Raw genomic sequence first — 21,102 nt, 5'->3', positions numbered from 1 at the left:
TACCCAACAGCCCTGAAATCACTACAACAATACCAAAACAGTACACTACAGAAGATATGTCGAGGGACATTTCTGGAAAGACGTAACATGACACATATTCATAACGAACTACAGCTAGAAACTGTACAACAACACATCACACGGAGACACATTAAATTCTTTGACAGTCTCCCTGCTTCCTTCAATCCAGTATAACAGTCTATCACTCCATCCCCCCTTCCTGCGAGGTGGCAGGGCAGGAAAGGTTACAAAAACCCTATCAACATCACTTTATAACTCCATCTTCTGATGCACCCCCTGCACAACACGAGGAGGCCCCTCACCTCCGGATTTAAAATTTAGAATGGATACTTCATAGATAACTAATAAACACTACAGGTAACCTTAAAATACCATAGGTAGTAAAAGGTAATACCCAACACGAATTATTTCCCTTTTTTCACAGTAATCCACTCATTAATTCACTGTTTCTTTTCTGTTTTAGAGGGATCGGAAAAAAAAAAAAAATAAAAGTCAGTATACCCCATACCCCCTTCCTGCGAGGTGGCAGGGCAGGAAAGGTTCCAAAAACCCTATAAACATCACCATATAACTCCTTCTTCTGATGCACCTCATCTCCCTCCCCCCACACTTCTTTTCGACTTCTGACTGTTTTTTTAATTATTTTTATCATTATCTATTGTCTTTAATAATTCCTTCGGATTCGTTTTACTAGTAGGACCATATAGAATGGACAATCCCCAATAAAGAGATAAATATTGCTCGTAACCTTAAAATACCATAGGTAGAAAAAAGTAATACTCAACCTGATTTTTGTTTTCCATGCATAAAGCATCCACTAATTTATTGTTTTTATTCTGTTTTAGTGGGATCGGGGAAAAGAATAAATAAATAAAAAAAATAAAAGTCAGTCTTTGAGTAACAAGCGAGTTGGTCATTTCTATCTTCTTTTTCTTTTTTTCATTCTTTGAGCTCACAAACGTTTAACTTATATCTATTCAGAAAAGTATAATTTTATATGTTTATTAATAAAACAAATTATTCTTCAACATATCTACGATTTGGTTTTTATAATTGTTTAAAAGAGATTTCTATAAAAAATAATTTCTAAATTAACCAATTTCAATTTTTCTGGAGAGAACTGCACCTAGTTATGCTAATGTATTATTTTTAGCGTCCAGAAATAAACTAAAGTATTGAGTTAATGTATATGGACTTCCTTTTTTCTTTCCAGCCAAACCAGGATCTTACTTGCGGATCATTGGATTATTCTCACCATTCTCACGTATGATAACTTGTCCTCGTTCAAAAGAGCCTGAGCAAGTCACACAAACAGGGGTATTTTTAATTAATCAATTCGTACCATTCATATATATTTATATAATATTATACCATCATTTTTTAAAAATGTTGTTTATGAGTAACATAATTGCCTTGTTTGGAGGTATGACTATATTTATAACCAACAGTGATTAACAATTGTGTGTTAATAATAAAACACTCATAGGACTGCAATGAGGGTGATAATGAAGGTGTGAATAAAAAATGTCTTCTGTTGCAAAACACTTAAAGTGAAAGAACTATTGTTGACTTATACTAAAGGAATTATCCTTTCATCAATAAATTATCCGAGATGTGGTTCTCGGTCCATGACTGTCCAGTAAAATCCCTGACGTGGTTGGTAACTCTAGTTATTTGTCATAGTTAGGTCTTTGTTATGTTGACTATATTTATTCCAGTATTTCATGTTGAATATCCATTTTAATCAACTGTAGCTCTAGTTCACATATATTTTTATTATCGCCAGGTTTAGATCTGAAAAAAATATTGTTTTTTGTAAATGAGGATCTTTGTTTTTGAAGAAAGCTCATTTGCTGTAAGATGGGGAATTAGCTCCATATTGTCGAGTTACCTGCTTTAATCCTAATTAGGACTTCCAATTCAAATGATAATAAAAAATAGCACTGAGTTTGCCTGTCGGTAAAGGGAGGAGTGATGCGCAGTGGCAAACTTTTTTTCATCGGGCCTGAAAAATTTTGATTATCATACCTATTATGTGTCATGGATATGTCTTCTGAATCTCGATTGATACATTCATGCCGTTTTTCAATTTCAGGCGGTTTTTAAATATTGCTCGATTTATCTTAAAGTCTCCTCTTCCCGTTTTAACCTAATATTTCAAAGGTGATATAGGACCGTCATTCCCTGGGGGTCTTAGTGGGGCGGGTCCGGCGGAGAAGGATTGCCTTTTTTTGTTATGATATTCTCGTAAGAGATTGTGACATGTCGTACATCGACCAACCTACTTGTAATCGATTAGGTTCTTTCGTGGTTTTTAATGTTCTATCCATGTACTTGACTAAAAAATTGCCTTAAAAAGATTAAAAATATATTTGTTATAATTTCAAATTTATTAAACCATTTGTTGAACCTATTTCCATCGATCTATATCATATAACGCACATGTCCTTTAATTAGCTTTTATATTGTATTTTTACAAACTTTGTGGAGATGTGAGATGCAAAGATGTAAGATATAAATAAATTCAATTATTTATTTGGAGTTGATGTTATCATTAGCAGCCTTGTAAGAAATTGAGATTATTCAGTTGTATATTTTTGATATATATTCCAAAACTCTAGCCAGCATGGTTTTTAAATTCCCAAAAGTTAACAAAGAATAATCTAATAATAGTCCATTTATATTGCTTAGTTTGTTGTTGTTCTTAAAATACGTTGTTGGAGAATTGTATTGAACAATTTTGGGTTCCTGTATGTTCACGCTAGGAAATCGTATTGATGATTTTACAAAAATAATAATGATTGACATGTGTACGGAAATAACAAGAATATTATTAAGAAAATATAAGAATCAATTTTTTTTCTGTGACTTATATTAAGACAATATATAATAAAGTTGATTATTTTTTTTTATACCAGGGTCGTTTTTTTCCTGATTCTATTGCCGATCAAGGAAATATATTTGACTTGTTGCTTCGAGCCCAAATACATGTTACTGTTAGTCAGGATGATGATCAAATAATTGATGACACATTGGAGTTTAACTTTGCAGAAATATATCCTTATCTGAGGTACTACTGAGTTTGATATGATCGCAATTGAGGAGGTGGTTGGAAAAAGGGCTCTTTTTCGAAAAAAAAAACCTCTTAATCTCTTCCTTATTTCCTGATGATTTTCATTTAGACTTTTCATTGGATAACTTGTACCAACTTTGATAACATAGTTGTTATGTTGAACTCAATTCACCATTTATATTTTATAAAGAAATAAATATGAATTAATACTAATGGAAAAAATAATATATTTTGTAATGTAATCAAGTAATAGAACACAATTTCACTCTTTTTTATATAAACAATGTAATTGAATAAGCTGTTCTTAGCATAATCATTTCATAATCGATCATCCTATGGATATCAACTCTAGAATTCTGCGGGACTTAAAAAAGAACAAAAAAACTAGTTGGAGTATGGTGCCGTGTCATCGTAATCTGCGTGGTGGTTGGTCATCCTCTTTAGACTTCTTGATGAGCCGTAGCGGCTGTAGGTCCTAGTTCGGGGGTGGTGGCTATATTCCTTCTTGCTGGTGGATCCTCATAGTACAAAAGTCCGATAAGAAAAAAGTAAGTTATTTCACCCCAAATTTTGATTAATTTATTGAAAACTACGTATAAAAAAATTGATGTGTCTGCCAAGTATAGTCATGGTGAATACAAAAGGTTTTTTTTCTAAATGTTAAAAAAATGTCTTTTGGAGCTCTATATCTTTGAAATGAAATGAAAAAATAATAATATTCTGGGACATATGTCCCCTAAGAATAAATACATGGTTCATATAGCGAGATTTTTATCTGGAAAGCGTTTACAAATTTTCAGATAGTAGAATGAAATTACATTGGTATATTGGCTTTACTACTGTTTATAATGTTAATCAACACATGCCTATTTATTTGATTACAAAGATGTGGAGGTTTGGTTATTCAATAAATGAAGGAATAGGTGTTGTTTAAAGGAAAGAATGAATGAGGACTAGCGAATGGAGATGGGAAGAGAATTCCAGAGGGAGGTTGCACGTATAACGAAGGATTTGCTAAAGAAGGAGGTTGTATAGGAGGGCATATATAAATCATTCGAATGGGATCTGGTGTTTAATGAGTGGATGGATGAACAAGGAGTGAGGAGATCTAGGATATAGGTAGGTTTTTTGATTTTAAGAACTTGGAATAGAAAAACAACAAGGAGGTATTGCCTTCGGGAGGTTGGATAGAGCCACTTCAACTCGGAATACCAGCGAGAGACTTGAGAGTGCCTAGGGAACCCAAAGATAAATCTTACAAAGCAATTCATGAGTCTCTTCAGTCTCAATACACCAAGGATCCGTAGTCGAAGTGGGGGAAGACGAGAGAGGATACTAGGAGCTGACGGGTGTTCTGAGGAATGGAATTGTGTGAGAGGTGTTGATCAAAGGTGACACCAAGGTTTTTTATTGTAGGGTAGAAGTGAATCGGTTGGTTGTTTTGGAATAGTAGAGGACAATAAGAGAGGGTTTGAAGGGGGCACTTGGAACCGATAAGAATGGCCTTCGTTTTTTTGGCATTCAGCTTCAAATCATTATTCATTATCATTATTAATGAGGATCTTATGGTTAACTGTGTCAAATGCCTTAGAAAGATCAAAAAGAACTAAAATTATTATATGATGATTGTCTATAGCAGATTGGAGGTCTTGGGAAATTTTCAATAAAGCGGATTGTGTGGAATGTTGGGAGCGAAAACCAGATTGGAAGGGATTCAGGAGAGCTTTGAAACTACCTCCAAAACTAGAAAACCTAACAGAACATCATTTCACGTACAGTTATTTTACTAAAATATGAACCCCAGTATGTTTATATTCAATAGTACCCGAAATACAACTTTTTAAAGAGTAACATTTCATGAAATATATATTGAAAAATCAGTAGTTGGTGAATTTACTATGGGAGATCTTTATCTCAGGAACCATAAGGCATACAGATGTCTATTAGCAATCAAATTAAAGCTAATTTAATGTGTTATAGTGTAGTTTATGAGGTTCATCTTCGTTGATGATTTCCCACAATAAATTCACTAACTACTGATTTTTCATTATATATTTTATGGAATGTTACTTTTAAATAACTTTATCTCGGGAACTATTGAACATGAACAGCTCTGGTAGAGCTCAAATTTTAGTAAATTTATTTTACTTTAAATGATGTTCTATTAGGTTTTCACCTGTTGTTGGTAGTTTTAACAATATAAAGTTTTGAATGATATGATATATTTTTTTTAACATTTTGAAACAGCCGCCATTTTTTATTCCCCTTGGCAGACTCATCGATTTTGACTAGTAATTATAGTTTTCATTAAAGTAATCAGTAATTGGGGTGAAATAAGTGACTTTTTTCTTGACTTGACGTTCTTGTACTATCACTCTCCGGTTGTAGTTGGCGTAGTAGTACCATGTGGTGGTCTAAATTCATTGTCTCTACAGGTCAAATTCTCATAGGCCTGCTTAGTGGAAGGTGTGGCTTCTAGCTCATCTTGAATATAAACCTGTCGTAGTTGGTTTATGTGTGTAACCATCCTCATCTAACTTGATTAAGTATTGCAACTTACTAAATTTCTTAATGATGTTGCAGAACCTGCATAATGGCTTGGTCGAAAACCATCTTGCTTGCACTATGTATCCTATCTGAAGTTGTGAAACTACGTTAGAGTTGGCCCAAACCTTAGATTGTTTAAGTGCATCTAACTATATGTTGATTCTCCTATTAATCTATCATTCTGAAATTGACTTCCTACAGGTCAAGGGCGTTGATCGGTAGCGCTGAAGAAGGGTATGAAGGTGGCATTGACTGCTTTGACTTTGCCTTCAGTTTACTTTTTGGACTTCCAATGTTTCTCTCTGTCAAATCGGTTGTCGCCAGATATCGAAGATCTATCAATGTTTGTTTAGTTCAAGCCATATCATAAAATTTAGTAAATACGTCGCTCGTGAAAATTGTTGCGTTGTCATAAATTAATATTCGTGGAAATCCATGAATATAAAATATTTATTGAAGAGTATAACATAAAATATTATACTTTGAAACGTGGGAGCTTCTTTTGATACTCGAACCTCTACCCTCTACCCATGGTGACTTCCACCATACAAAAAATAGAGGTTTTCATATACTCCAGCGTAATATGTATGAACCCTCTCGAAATTGCTATTTGTTTCATTTTTAGATTTGTATATACCTAGATGTTTATTGTGTAATTCTATTAATACTTATTCTTGAAGAGCTCGAGGTATCGTAATGCGCTGACCCTTGAAAATTATTCGATTTTGTAAATTTTATTCGAAGTCATGGCCATCTTTATTTAATAAATCACATTTAATTTTAGATAACTCTTCATCCCTTGCTGTTTCCTTCGCCTAGTTTTTGTAGTTTAATGATTTATTTGAAATATTATATATAAGTTCATTAGAAATTAAATCAACTTCTCTATTTATTTCTTCTTCAATCGGAGTTGTTTCTTCTTGAAATGGAGCTCTTGATAGACAGCATGAGCATTTTCCTCTGCCGATCGATGTATAATCAAAATTGGTAAACCAGGCTGGATATCTTAGGAATCTATGGCTGGTAGATTTGAACTTTTATGAAAAATACTACTTACTGGTTTGTTATCCGTTATCAAGGTAAAACTTTTTACCAAATTGGAAATCATGAAATTTCTTCTTGCCTCCTTGTCCAGCTGACTGTAATCCATTTCTTATTTTGAAAGTGATATTGATACGAAAGCATTTGGCTTTTCTATGCCAACTACAACATGCAATAATAAATAACACCTGCTGTACCAGTTGAATATGCAGCACTACCTACAATTAGAGGTAATTCAGAATTGAAGGGTATAAGGACTCTACCATTTGCCATCTTGGCTTTTAATTTTTTTAAAGCTACTTTATGATCCGAAAATCAACGGAAATTCCTTTTCTTGGAGTAATAATCGAACTGGATGGGCGATTATTGAACCATTTGAGATAAATCTTGAATAATAGGATAAACGATTCCCAAAAATCTCTTCACATCTTCTTAGTTTTGTGGTCTCAGTGCTTATGTAATTGCTTTTATCTTCGAAGGATCCTTTGGAATTTTGTTTTTCTTAATAACATACCCAAGATAACTAATTTTAGTTTAAAACTTAATATTTCAAGCTTGAAGTCTGTCTAAGCAAGTACAAAGCCGATTGTAAAAATCTTTGAGGATTCAACCATGTACAATTATGTCATCAAAATAGATTATAACTCCTGGAAGCCCTGCCAGGATCTGTCCATAATGCGATGGAATTAACTTGGAGCAGTTTTAATTCCAAACGATATGAATTTAAATGTGCTTGGATCCATGGATCCATCGGGTTGAGGTATAGCAGCTAATGGTGACGTCCAAGTCTTCCAATCTTATATTTAACCTATCGTACAAATCCGACTAAAACGCCAAAAAAGAGTTTCTTTAATAAGAAGGGGAGCACTTAAACATCTCACTTTGATAAGGAAGTTCCCAAGAAGATTTTCACCATTGTCAAGAAATACTGCAAGAAAATATGACTCGTGAAGGCCATTACTGGTAACTTTATAATCTCTGAGGTCTCAAAAATTCAGAGTCCATGTATTTTTTTTATGACTTCTTATTTATCGTATTTTATATATGTTGTTGAATAATGGAGATGCTAGTGATAATTAACGTACATATATAAAAACAACTTTAGAATACGATATCTCAAAATTAAAATTTGAAGTATGGGCTCTTATTCCAGCCTCCTCTAAAATTATGGTATAGAGCAAAATAAAATAAATAAAACTAGGGCTTGTATTATTTGAAACGATAGCCCAATAGATAATGGGTTAGCCTAAATAACCTTAGGCTAACCCAATCGATAGCTACAATGATGTTAGTAATTGGTGTACAGTTCATCTGTACGTTAATAATTAGTTATATTATGATTGTTATACTTATACTTTCCGGAAAAAAAATCATCATTTTTAATTGTTATTTTTCTAAATTTTCAGAGAACTCAAGATTTATTATAGATATCAAGACTTTTATGAATCTGTCAGCACAAATGAAATAGAAACATTTGTTGATAAGATAAGCGAAAAACCGGATTTGATTTTTGGTCATAGAAAATCTCCTAGAAAGTCCAAGTTCAAGCAAACTGCTGATCTTGCAGGGAGCAAGCCTAAATTTCCTGATAATGAGAATGAAGTAGAATCCTCAATTGACTCATCACCCCAGTTTGAAACTTGCCGGTTTTTTTATTTGTGTATCCTTTTATAATTATATTATTATAAGATTTTGTTAATAGCAAGTACTATAGAAGGTTATTAGAACTATGTAATAATTTTTCATAAAGTCGAAAATTCATACAATGGAGGTTCTGTTGGGAAGGAAGGCGATAAAATATTGTAATTTTGAAAGAGCTCTTTGTTTTTAGTTTTCTTAAGGATGAAATGGATACTGTTAAGAAGCCTGTTATTTTCCTGCTCTTATTTCATGAATTACTAATTTTGTCTGCTATCAAAGCTATTAGCTAGTTTGATATAAACAGTCTTCTAACAGTAAACGCCAGAATAACCACTAAGTCATCAAAGAGTATTTTTCTCCCTTATTAACTAGCCTATATAATTGTTTACAATAAAGTTATTGTATTAGTACTTTTTACAAAACTTTTATTAAAAACCAGTGAAATTGAGTCACAGTTCCTTTGAAATTGAGTGGAGAATCTGGTCATTTATTCCGTCATATCTTAAAATAGATTTTGTGTCCACTGTGGTTTCAACAAAATGTTTTGTATGAAAGGTATGGGCTTTTTCTACTATCAAACTCAAGGAATGCAGTATTCGGAATGTAGAATATTGAAAGAGGAGGCATTAACCTGTGAATTTGGTGATTCAAAGGACGAAATGATTCGATTATACCTGGAAAAGTCAGGGAATTTTTTTTACTTGAAAAAGTCAGGTAATCTGAGAAAAAATCTAGAAAAGTGTCCTGGTGGGAAAATACGCAGATAAAATTCAAAAATGTTAATTATTACATAAGGTCTAATTGAATTATTTTTTTGTAACATCGATAAATAACAAAATATTACAAAATAATTATGAAAACCTTTGAACAATTCTGCACAGTACATTCAATTCAATTTGCTAAGAATCCGTCATCATACTTTAAATCCCATGGTCATGATAGTGAACTGTTGATTACTGGTTCCCAATTATTAATACTAATTTATACGGAAAATTGAATTCTCTTACGATTTTGTGTTATCCAAATCCAAGGTTACTGGAAAGCTGAATATCTACTCATCTAAACCATAACGATACCTTTCAATTTCATATCTTCATATGGTAGAAAAAGTAGTTTGAAATAAAGTAAACTCCTTGAACGTTATATTCTATTTCTTCAGTTATAATTTGTTCACATGGATCCGGTTTTTGCCATTCCGTGCAGTTCATAGAGACCAAAACTACCTTTAAGTTTCGTGTAGGTTAGTAAATTTCTAATAGATGCTATTGCAATTTTTTTGGTAATAGTTTACCTCAGTTCCCCCAAAATGGCGGAAGCCCATTTTTTCGTGACGAGAGAGTACTGACGGTCACGAGCGGAGCCGACTGTGGACGTCTCAGGGTAGGTTAAGAAATTAACTACCCTTCAGGAGGGAAAAATTCCGTCCCTGCACATTTACTCCTTTCTCCCTTTGTTAGCTTATAATACACCACAATTTTCGGCAGCAGTTGCCATCACTTCTTCTGACTAATAAATATTTCATAATATATACGTTTACTTACTTCTTCTAACTTATAAATATTTATTATACGTTAGAAGAACTAAATTATAAATTCTTATAAATTAATAAGAATAAGAACATTGTTTAATGGTTAATCTAAATATAATAATAAGGGTCTCTTGAGCTGTAAATTAATAACAATAACAAAAACTTTTTATAACAAAATTGTGAGATACTTTTTTTTATCTTTTTATTTATACCCACACCTGTCAAATACAAATACATGTGTGCTCGCTGTTAATAATAACCCATTAATTGTATCCCAAAATCCCCAATCCCATATCATAGCCCTCGAAGAATGGTGTCGTATTGTAATTTTGTCCTATTTTTATGTGTTTGAAATTAAATTGATGTATTTTATCTAAATAATGTCTTATTTTTTTGTGTGTTTCTGGATTATCTGGTATAAATAAATTGGGAAAATATCATTAAAGTTATCCTCTTGTTTTGATTTTTTTTTTACTTATGAATCTAACACACCAACTGAAAATGAAATGAACCCATGTATGCTTTCTATCGATATTTTCATCTGTTGTGGAAAAATATTTAAAAAACATTATCCGCTCGGGACCGTCAGTACACTCTCGTCAAGAAAAAATGGGCTTCCGCCATTTTGGGGGAACTGAGGTAAACTATTACCATCGAAAATTGCGAACGAAAAATAGTGAAAATTAATCTTCTTTTATTTAAGCAAAATCCTATAAGAAAATAAAAATTAAGACATTTAATCTAGTGTTAGTATAATTAAATTAAATGAATGTGATTTTCTATTTTTTTTCTAATGCTCTGCTAATTTTTAATTTCTTGAACTCCTTATCCTTTCTCCCTATCCAGAACTTAGTTTAAATTATTTAGAATGTTACTGCCATTTATTTTCAGTGATGCTAATGTACTTGGCACATTTTATAAATTATTAATTTTAATATTCATCTTTCCTTAATATTTCTTTAGTCAGTGATACTCCTTTTTGTAAAAACATTTACTTCACTATATCGATTGTTAGAGAAAGACCTATAAAATTTGGTTATTTAATATTTGAAAAGTTTAGTTGGAAATCAGTTGCATTTGGACCTTTACTTCTTGGAGTCAGAACAATTGGCACTAAAACGAGCCTTCTTCAACTTGGACCTGGGTATGTCTCTCACTAAGTTAAATGTTTTTTATTAACCCCATATAGACTTGTAAACCTTTTGTAGTGTGCAGGTATGCCGAGTTTTCTATTCCCTTCCCTCCAAATATAATCTTACTATCAACTCAGGAACGTTTTACTCTGTTTTAAATGCGGACAAGATACATGAATTATTGTCACACTATACTAAACCATTGGTCATCCAAGGAGGTATATAATTTATAACTATGGATTATCCTTAATTTAAATAATAAATAAATAAATTCTTAAAAGTAATATTAAATATATATTTTTTAAGGTTAGAGATTAGTTTTATAATGGTTCCTCATAGTAAATATAATTATTATACTAAAAAAAAAGCCTTAAACCTATGACTTCCTGCTCTACATTATCCTTAAGTAATGCTCCACTTATTCCTGTCAAACAGATCCGTTATTTAGGATTACATCTGGAGTACTAGACTGAAAAGACAGGAAGCTGCTCATTGATTCAGATTATTACATTTACTAGACAAACGGTCTAATCTTCCAACTAATTACAAAATATTCATTTGTATGACTATAATAAGGCCTATCTGGACTCATTGAGTTGAGCTTTGGGGCTACACTAAATCCTCGAATTCCACTACCATCCAACCATTACAATAGAAAATCCTTAATGCTCCTTACTTTGTTACAAACAAATTCATCCCTCTGGACCTCAGTGTCTCATATGTTGCAGATTTGGCCAAAACCACCAGATACCAATCCTTCCATAATAAACTTCCTAACCAATGAAACCCATTTGTTTCTAACCTTGCTTCTCCTTCATTACCTGATAAAGTATAGCATTAAGATACAATTTTAAATTATTGCTCAGTTCAATAAGGATGAAATACTGAACATTTTTCTCATTTTTAATTTACAAGATATTTTAATCTACATGACAAACAAATCAAGCATTGTCCTCCCACAACTCCTGTTTGGTCTGGAGCGTTCCTTCGTGTCACAAAATCAATTTACTTCAGATAATTGTTTTTTTTTTTTTTTGAGCAGTAAAACATTTGTAAAGAAGGTTCACTTAAAAAGTGGAGTGTATCGCAAAATTCATTCATAATGTTCATATTTAATTGTAACTATGGAGTGATATATATTTATTTATTGAATTGAATCTCCTGTCTTTGAACCCATACTTTGTAAAAAGTGGTGATTTTTACTCCTTGTCAACATTTTCATTGCCACACACCAGCTAAGTAAAATACTTTCAAAACTTTATTTTTTATTTCCTGTATTTTCAGAGTTAAACTAATATAGAAAATGCAGACCTCAAATCATTGAAGAATATATTTTTTAAAAGTGATTTATTGGGCCTAGGCTCTTTGCTATTATGTAGTGTAATTTACTCTTTACTACTAAGGAAACTGTAAAATAAGTAACTATTATTATCTATTACTTAACATTATTCATATATAAATGTTTCTCTCAATATTTTTTAATATGCTTGTTTTTAGATAAAATGTTAAAAGGATTTAAACAATTATTACCAATTACTCCAAACACTCCTGAACATGTTCAGCTCATTTGTAGATATAAAGCTACATTATACCCCCCTGGTTATAAAGACTTCACTATAGCATTGCAGATCAAAATTTCCAAAGATTATGATGAAGTAAGAGCTCATATTTTCCGATGTTATAGTTTTTAGCTACTGTGAATCCTTTTTACAACATGGTTTCATTTGTGCTATTTGAATATATAGATATAACAGGTTATGTCTCACCATTTAATAAGTCTAAAAATGACAGTTTTTTTTATTAAATTTTAAACTTAATACATTTATATTCAACAGAAATATTTATATAACTTAATTTCTTGATCAAAATTCTTATAGATTTCATAAAAATATGATGAATTTTAGGTCTTTGATGATGCTTTTACCAGATACATTTTTGATTCTTCCCTTCCAATAAGAACTAAAGTAGCTCTCCTCAATGACTTGAAGGTTATATTCAATAACCAAGAGGTAATTAATAATTAATATATTGATGTGAATTTAGTTACTTATTATGTACTTGTTCATCCAGTGGCAAAAGTCTTAACTTTTAATTCTGAAATTTCCATTGGTAGGGGGTTCTTTTGTTTACATATTTTAATTGTAAATAAGATTCTAAGATAAATTCATACTAGGCACTTTTTTGATCCGACACCTTGCGAAGGAGTAAATCACCAAAAGCAACAAACAATTTTTTAGTTTTTGAAAACTTGCCTACAAACGGTGTGGAAAGTTGTAAAAATATGACAAAATTGTTTTAGAATTCCATTTCTCATAAAAAATCTCTCATCATAATTTGAATTTACTTAACTACAATTCCTTTAAAAGAAAAACTACATACTGTTATGGCCCAGCGAAAATCAAATCATAATTACGAAAATTGGAGAGATTATAGGGATGATCTTGTATACTAGGACACCTTCTACATATTTATTTATTAGTTTCTATACATTAACAATTTCCTCTAATGTAGTTTAAGGTTTAACAGGTTTTTTAAGTACTAGGTTGTGTAGCAGTCACGATAGTTGAACTAAACTAGTACCTTTCTTCCAGGAAATTTATTTTATTTAGAAATCATATTTCATATTAAAATAAACCAAAAACGTATCTTCGTTTTGATTGATTTATTCTGAATTTCCCCATCATTTTATCAGAAACTTTGTTCACTTATTTTTATGTAGGTAATGAAAGCAGTAAGAGAAATTTAGTCATTGTGCATTCAATGTATGTTGAAAAATAATTTCAATGCCTCCCTCAAAGTTTGAGGTTGTTCATTTCAATATTATTATATTCTAAAAATTGATTAAAAAAAGTCTGTGGACTTTTGAGGACTCCAAGATTATGGTACTAATTCTCTTTTAATTTGGCACAAGTCAACCCAGGGCGATCCTCGAAATTCACTATAAACTGTCTAATTTACACTTTTTTTAAAAAGATTTTATTATGATTCAAAAATAACTTTTTATTTACTGATATAATTAATATTAAACCTTGTATATAAATTCTCAGTATTTTTCAATTATAAATTGCAAAATCTTTTCATTATTAGACTACTTATGTGTTAGGTTTGTGGAAAAAAAAATTTAGAAAATATAAAATTCTTAATAAGTTTCATTTATAAACTTGATGTTCTCATGTAAATATAAGTAATATAACATTTGATCTTAATTAAGATTTTAATTTTTATTTAATGTGAAAATTTAATGTTGAAAATAAAATACATAACACCTTAAGCTGTGATACCTCATAAGTTTGAAAAAATCATTACCCAATGTAAGAAAAATTATATATGTATATAAAAAAAAATGATAGTTGAGAAATAATGATTTTTTTAAAAATAACATAAAAATCTTAATATCTTAATCTAATTAAATTAACATAAAAACTCAATGTCTTAATCTCTTTAATAGCATAAAAATCCTTTTTTTTTTTAGACTTACAAGATATCATGGTTTAAATGATGATAAATAAATAATTCTATTATCCATTTTTGTGTTCTTTTTATCCTAATCCTTCCCCATGGGTAATAGGATCTAATTAATTATTTATGTTATATAGTTTGGAGAACCTTTCGTTCAAAATTTGGATAAGCGTATGATAAAGGATATTAAAAAATTTAGAAAAGAATTAGCTTTTGGAATCACACCCAGTAAAATAATCCCCAAGCTTAAAATACTTAACGAACTTTATAAGGATAATAATATGGAGCCCCTAGATATACCAGAAACCATTGAATCTAAAGAAGGTAGCAAGCTGGAACCTATGTAAGTTTAATTTTTATTTTTAAACTTCTTTGGATTTATTTATTACAAAACTAGAGCTTCAATACACAGAATAAAAGTAGGTTAGCTATAAATATTCAAAATATAAAAACAAGAATAAGAAAATGCTCATGATAAAACTGCAAATAAATAATATTATAATGTACAATCGTGAAAATGTAGCTGGAGTAGGTTCTAGTCATAAAAATTGTCTTGGACAATTATCTTTTATCCAGAAGTTACTTTAATTTTTTTTTTATATATATATTCTTTAACTGAGAACAATGCTACCTGAAGAATTGTGAAGACTTAAGTGGAAAAAAATGTTATATTTTTTCTGCGTTGTGACAAATTTTGTTTTAGAACTCCGTTTATCATAAGAATCTCCATCATAATTTGAATTTACTAACTAGGTAAGGAAACTAAAATGGGAGCCATGATGATGTAAATAAATGCCTCAATTAAGATGAGTGGGAACTGTAGAACAATTTTATCCTTTATTTGACTTCCCACTCCATTTATATGCAAATTTTCAGTTTTAAACAGCAGCTTCAATAATTTTCTCCTGGTATAAGCAATCATTGATGGAATTTCTGCTAGTTAAAATAGTGTGGACTTGAAAATGAACAAAGTTTAGGTCTGAAACAGTGATTACATGGTAAAAATGTTTGTTAAAGCCACCTCAAATCGACTACGTCTTTTTGTTGGAAAGCTTTAAAATGAAAAAACGACAAACTGGTTCGGATCAAAACATTTATTTGGTCAATTTAAACATTTTAAAAACTAAAACTAAAATAAACAAAAGATGACTAATGATGAATACAAGTAAAAATAAAAAGGCCTCTCAGATGACAATAAAATAGTTACATAAATTATGAAGATGACAATAAACTAATTTACAAATAAATATATATAAAACTAATAAATAATATGATAGGTCTGAGTGCTGCCGAGATGTTTAGGTCGCAGCTCTTGTAGCTAAATACACCGCTGTAATGGTCCAAAGTTGGTGAGTGGCTCATTGATAGTCCGAACATCTAAAAGTCATATTAATGTATTAGGCGAGCCGACAAAATGAACGCAAACAGGGCTGGTTACACACGTCCATAGCCACTAATTATCCGGAACTCATATTAAAGTCGAAACACAGAAAAGATCTGGTTTCGAACTGTAATGACAGTTAACTCACTTAAAATGTCCACACTATTAAATTATAAGGGGAGACAGGGCTGCTTAGACGCTACCATGGCCACTAATTAGCCGGAACTGCTATTAAAAAACTAAGATGGTCAGTCCGTTGCTAGCTGACACCTTAACAACAATTATCAGCCCCTAGCAACTGTCTCTAGTACTCATTTTAACACACAAATATAATTACATTTTTTCTTTTCAAATAACTAAATCCAATTAAATTAATATAAATAAAAATAAACGTTATTAATTTAAACACTAAGACTAACTAAATATTATTTACAAGGTAATTATATATTATGGTGTTAACAATGTTTGTAAGGGTTATTTATCAACCTGAAAATTAGATAGAGAACCTATTTAATACTTTAATACTCTTAAAGTACTATCATTCCTTTAACTTAAAGGCCATGTTATGTTCTAGTAAAGAACAGAAGAAAGGATAACAGTCTTGTGAAATCCAATTTCTAGGTGTGTAAAATAGGTAATTTGGGGAATAATAAATTATGGCATTTACATACTGCATCTAACCTCACATTTATTGCATCTTAATTTTTTTGTTAATTTAGCTATTATACTCTAGTCCCCAAGTGCTTTAACTTCACTGTACATTCAAATTTACTTCCCATTAGGTCTCCAAAATTATTGACTATTCTACAGTTAACTACTAACAAAATATTTAGTTTTATCCATATTCATTTTAACAGTTGATTCTTTACCATTTATTTATATGTTATATTTTAAGTCTCCACATCTTCAACCAGCTGACCAAATAATTAGAATGACCTAGTACAGGTGCTTTACCACTGATTAAAACATTTTGTGGATTAATTTATTGTCCAATGTACTTGGATTAATTCTGTATTAAAGAAGTACATCTGGATACTGTTTTTCTCCTTGCCTAATATATCATTATCATATCCGCATAAAACAATTTTCTAATTGGCATTATTTCTTTTTTAAGATATAATGATTGAATAATTGAAGATTAGGGAAAGGTATTATTCCCTAATAATCAGGGAAAGGTAATCTGATCCTTTGGACTGAACAGATTCCTGATAATTCAATAAAAAAAAATAAATAAATAAAATTTAAAAAAATGTTTATTAAATAAACCACAAAATTGTATCCAATACTGTCTCAACACTTTATTTCTTATTAGTCCAACTTTTCTTCTATTCCAGCCATCTTCAAGGACATCTTTAATACAAATCTTCTCCTCACATTAATTTATAATTTTAATTGCAGGCTATTCTGCCCAGGTCATTTTCTTATTTTAATTTCAAACCTCTTTATTTAAATTTTAAACTATTAACTTTTCTTTATCTTTATAAAATTATCCACAATATATAATACACCACCATATAACAAACTTGAAGATGGCTGGAATGGCCGAAACGTTGGACTAGTGAGAAATAAAGTGTTGAGACAGAATTGGATATAATTTTTGGTTTTATTTAATAAATTATATTTATATTACATAGTACATATTATATATTTCTAAGCAGGGGAGCCTGGTAAGTACTGCGTTAGTAAAAATACTAAATAGTTTGTTATATGGTGGTGTATTATATATTGTGGATAATTTTATAAAGATAAAGAAAAGTTAATAGTTTAAAATTTAAATAAAGAGGTTTGAAATTAAAATAAGAAAATGACCTGGGCAGAATAGCCTGCAATTAAAATTATAAATTAATGTGAGGAGAAGATTTGTATTAAAGATGTCCTTGAAGATGGCTGGAATAGCCGAAACGTTGGACTAATAAGAAATAAAGTGTTGAGACAGTATTGGATACAATTTTGTGGTTTATTTAATAAATAATTACCTTGTCTCAAAAAATTTTGAAATAATATTATTTATTTAAAAAAATGTTTAATTAGAAAAACCAGCAAAAATCTCAAACATTATGGTTCTCAGGCAAAAGCTACTATTTTTTTTTTAAACAAAGCAAAAATATAACGATTTCATGATGTTCAAAAACGTTTTATTAAATTTCTTATAATTGGTTAATAAAATGCAACACTACATGTATTCAAAAAACAGGTTTCAATCCTCACTGAAGTTCTCTCTCAATTTTCCAATAGTAATATAAAAATCTTAAATGATTTAAGTTAAGATTTATTTTCTACGATAAAAAAAAATCTACCTTTAACTGTCCATAGAATTCTTAAGAATTATTAATCCTTCCCTTTAATACCATGAGCACTTATTTATTAGTTGTTTTTGTTTTCTATATTCTGTAAAAAAGTAATTAAACTAAAAATCATTTGTTTTACTAATAAATTCAAAAGAAAAATCAAACAACTAAGTTTCAAGTTGTGTTCAATAATAAAACAACAGGTATAAATGAGTGTGAATGTAAATTATATTTTTCCCAAACCTTATTTTACATGTTTTACATTTTCTGCATTTTTTGTTGCAATACTTTGGGACCAATCTAAGGTATCTATAGATATCAGAAATTTAATTTTGTAGTAGAAGTTTCCACTTAGTGTTTTGATCCTTTAAAAGTCTAACTAATGTTTTGGTTTAGTCATTGTTACATGACTGATACCCTTCTTGGTATTTTACCCATCTCATGCTCATGTAGATCTGAGCCAGGTTTACCTCATTCTGTATTAAATTTCCATATTTTAAATTGGTAATTTTAATTTTTTTTATTTCTTAATTATTTCAGATATTTCTTAATTTCTATTATTTGGATTTTCTTTTTAGGAAATCTGGTAAGTCAACTTCAATAAAAATTTTTTGAGGTTAAAATACTTCCAGTTTGATGTAATTTATTTTAAATTAACATATTGTAGCACAATGTTTCGGGACTATTGTCTCATATTCATGTACTTTAATAACTAATTTTATCATGATGGAACATTATTTCTTGCAGTTTTATCTGGCCTTCAACTTCTAATATTTTCATCTGGTTTTCTCTTATTTCCATATCTTGTATGGAATGTCCATGAAATTGACTTACCATACTTCCTAAAAAGAAAATCCAGAACAGAGGAAGATATGGAAATGAGGGAAAACCATATGAAAAGATTAGAAGTTGAATACTAGATAAAACTGCAAGAAATAATGTTCCATCATGATAAAATTAGTTTATTAAAGTGCATGAATATGAGACAATAGTCCCGAAATGTGCTATAATATGTTAATTTAAAATAAATTACATCAAATTGGAAGTTATTTAACCACAACAAATTTGTATTGAAATTCTTAGTTTCTTCATTATAGAGATAGTTTCGTTCATTGTTATTTGCTTAATGAGCACAATAAAAAATTATCATTCCCTCTGTCCAGTTCATTCTATCTAAATTAAGTCATTTTCAAGAGACAAAAACATGAATTTCGAATAGTGTTTGCTTCAATGGCTGGCAGTTGGCTGGTATGGATTTTTGTTCTTTTATATAGAAGAGGTATACAGATAGATGTTAAAAGATCCATTGGGTGTCGAAACCCCCTCCCAATTTTTCAACTTTCCTGATAAGAAAATTAGCCAACTTCAGGTAGTGTTGGGAATCACTAATGATTCTTCTGGGTGAATCACTCGAGTGAACAATACTTTTAGAACAATCAATTCAATTCTGAGCCAGGATAGTATATTTATTTTAAAAATTGTATTTTGTGTCTTGGCATATGGTATTTTGCAGCTTTAGGTTACATACTGAAATTTTAGGAGGTTCATTGAAATAGATTGATCATTTATAAAACATTTGGTACTTCATAATGTCAATAGCAGCTTTCTTAGAGTTATCGTTTTATAAGTTAGAATTATATTTATTCAATTTTGAATTTTTACTGAAATGATTTTTATTTATAGAGATTTGGATCAAATATTATTTTTAAATGAAGAAACACACATTGAAGTTTTGAGGTAAGGACCGAATTACTAAGCCCTTGCAATTATATCATTTAAGATCTAATTTAGTTCTTTATTGATGCATAAATATTCCATTTATAGTGAAGACCTGAAATTCAGGTTGAAACATCGGCACAAATAAATATGTTTTTGTCTATTTGCTGACCTTCTCCTCGTAACAATATATCTATTCTGACCAAAACCTTCTCCATTTTTACATAGAGCCTTAAAAAGTTTTAAATGATATTAACTGCTATCTGCCACTCCAGAAAAAAAAAAAAATAGTCAAGGTTAAAAAACATAGATGTTTTTTCCGCTTTTTCCAGAGAAAAAAGGTTAATGCTATTTAAATCAGGTTAGATTGTTTACATTTCTGTAAGGACATTTATTAAATTGTCGAAAAATATATTAAAATAGGTGTTCATATTAAGAAATCAATCATTCTTTACACATCTATGTAATTTTATATCTGTAATAAATTTGAAATAATAAATTCATTCATTTTTTTAAGTTTGTGCCATCATTCCAAAAATACATATTGCACATTTTCCTATTAAGTACATCTCACATAGAACGTATTATACAATACATAGTTTCTGAAATTGGTCCTTGTGCGATAATATCTTGGTTGATTATACATTTATTAGTTATCAAATGAAATCTTTCTATTTTTAATAGATACTTGCATTCTTTTTCTTTACAGAAATATCTTGAATAAGAAACCTCAATATTTACAGTTTTATCCTTTTATGAATGAACATTATTTATTACTCAAATACAAGAACTATGAAGGAATAACTGAAGTAACTCCTGCACATAATTGGTTTATTATAGCTCGCTTGACATTGAATATTCACAGTACTAAAGTTAGTATTTTGTTTTTAAGTTTTTTAAGGGCTGAAGAGTTATTCACCCTTACAATTTATTTTGATAAATTTCATTTAATTTTTTATATTAGTCATTCCCAACTCATATGGAGAATAATTATAGGAGGAAGGTAATTATTCTCCTAAAAATGTATGACTGTTAACAGTAAAATAGTTTTTATTCATTAAATGACAATAATATTATTAAATATTAGCATGAATGACAATATAGGAGATAATTATTTGTTATATATAGGTTTTATCAGTAACCTGAAGATGAGGGATATTTCCCGAAACGTTGTTGCTGATTATATGAAATAAATTATTGCAGTTGAAAAAGGAAGAATTGTGTCATTCACCAAATCCAGTTTAAAATAATAAATATAAGTAAAAATATATATA

The 21,102-nt window shown here is 30.0% G+C and overlaps 1 protein-coding gene across 7 annotated transcripts in view; it reads left to right on the top strand.

Moving 5' to 3' along the window:
• Positions 1–21,102, top strand: part of LOC106682960 (androglobin) — a 95,064-nt gene that overhangs the window by 25,433 nt on the left and 48,529 nt on the right. For all 7 annotated transcript variants that reach the window (XM_014424127.2, XM_067045933.1, XM_024358257.2 and 4 more), the window contains 10 exons: positions 1,235–1,338; positions 2,940–3,091; positions 8,089–8,342; positions 10,815–10,995; positions 11,060–11,202; positions 12,482–12,639; positions 12,889–12,993; positions 14,581–14,786; positions 19,796–19,849; positions 20,538–20,700. In XM_014424127.2, the coding sequence (XP_014279613.1) occupies positions 1,235–1,338; positions 2,940–3,091; positions 8,089–8,342; positions 10,815–10,995; positions 11,060–11,202; positions 12,482–12,639; positions 12,889–12,993; positions 14,581–14,786; positions 19,796–19,849; positions 20,538–20,700 (1,520 nt within the window). The remainder of the gene's footprint in view (positions 1–1,234; positions 1,339–2,939; positions 3,092–8,088; positions 8,343–10,814; positions 10,996–11,059; positions 11,203–12,481; positions 12,640–12,888; positions 12,994–14,580; positions 14,787–19,795; positions 19,850–20,537; positions 20,701–21,102) is intronic.

This window comes from Halyomorpha halys, unplaced genomic scaffold (genome assembly GCF_000696795.3).
Source record: "Halyomorpha halys isolate HHAL.00 unplaced genomic scaffold, Hhal_1.1 Scaffold453.1, whole genome shotgun sequence".
NCBI lineage: Eukaryota > Metazoa > Arthropoda > Insecta > Hemiptera > Pentatomidae > Halyomorpha > Halyomorpha halys.
This window is presented reverse-complemented; position numbering and strand designations above follow the sequence as displayed.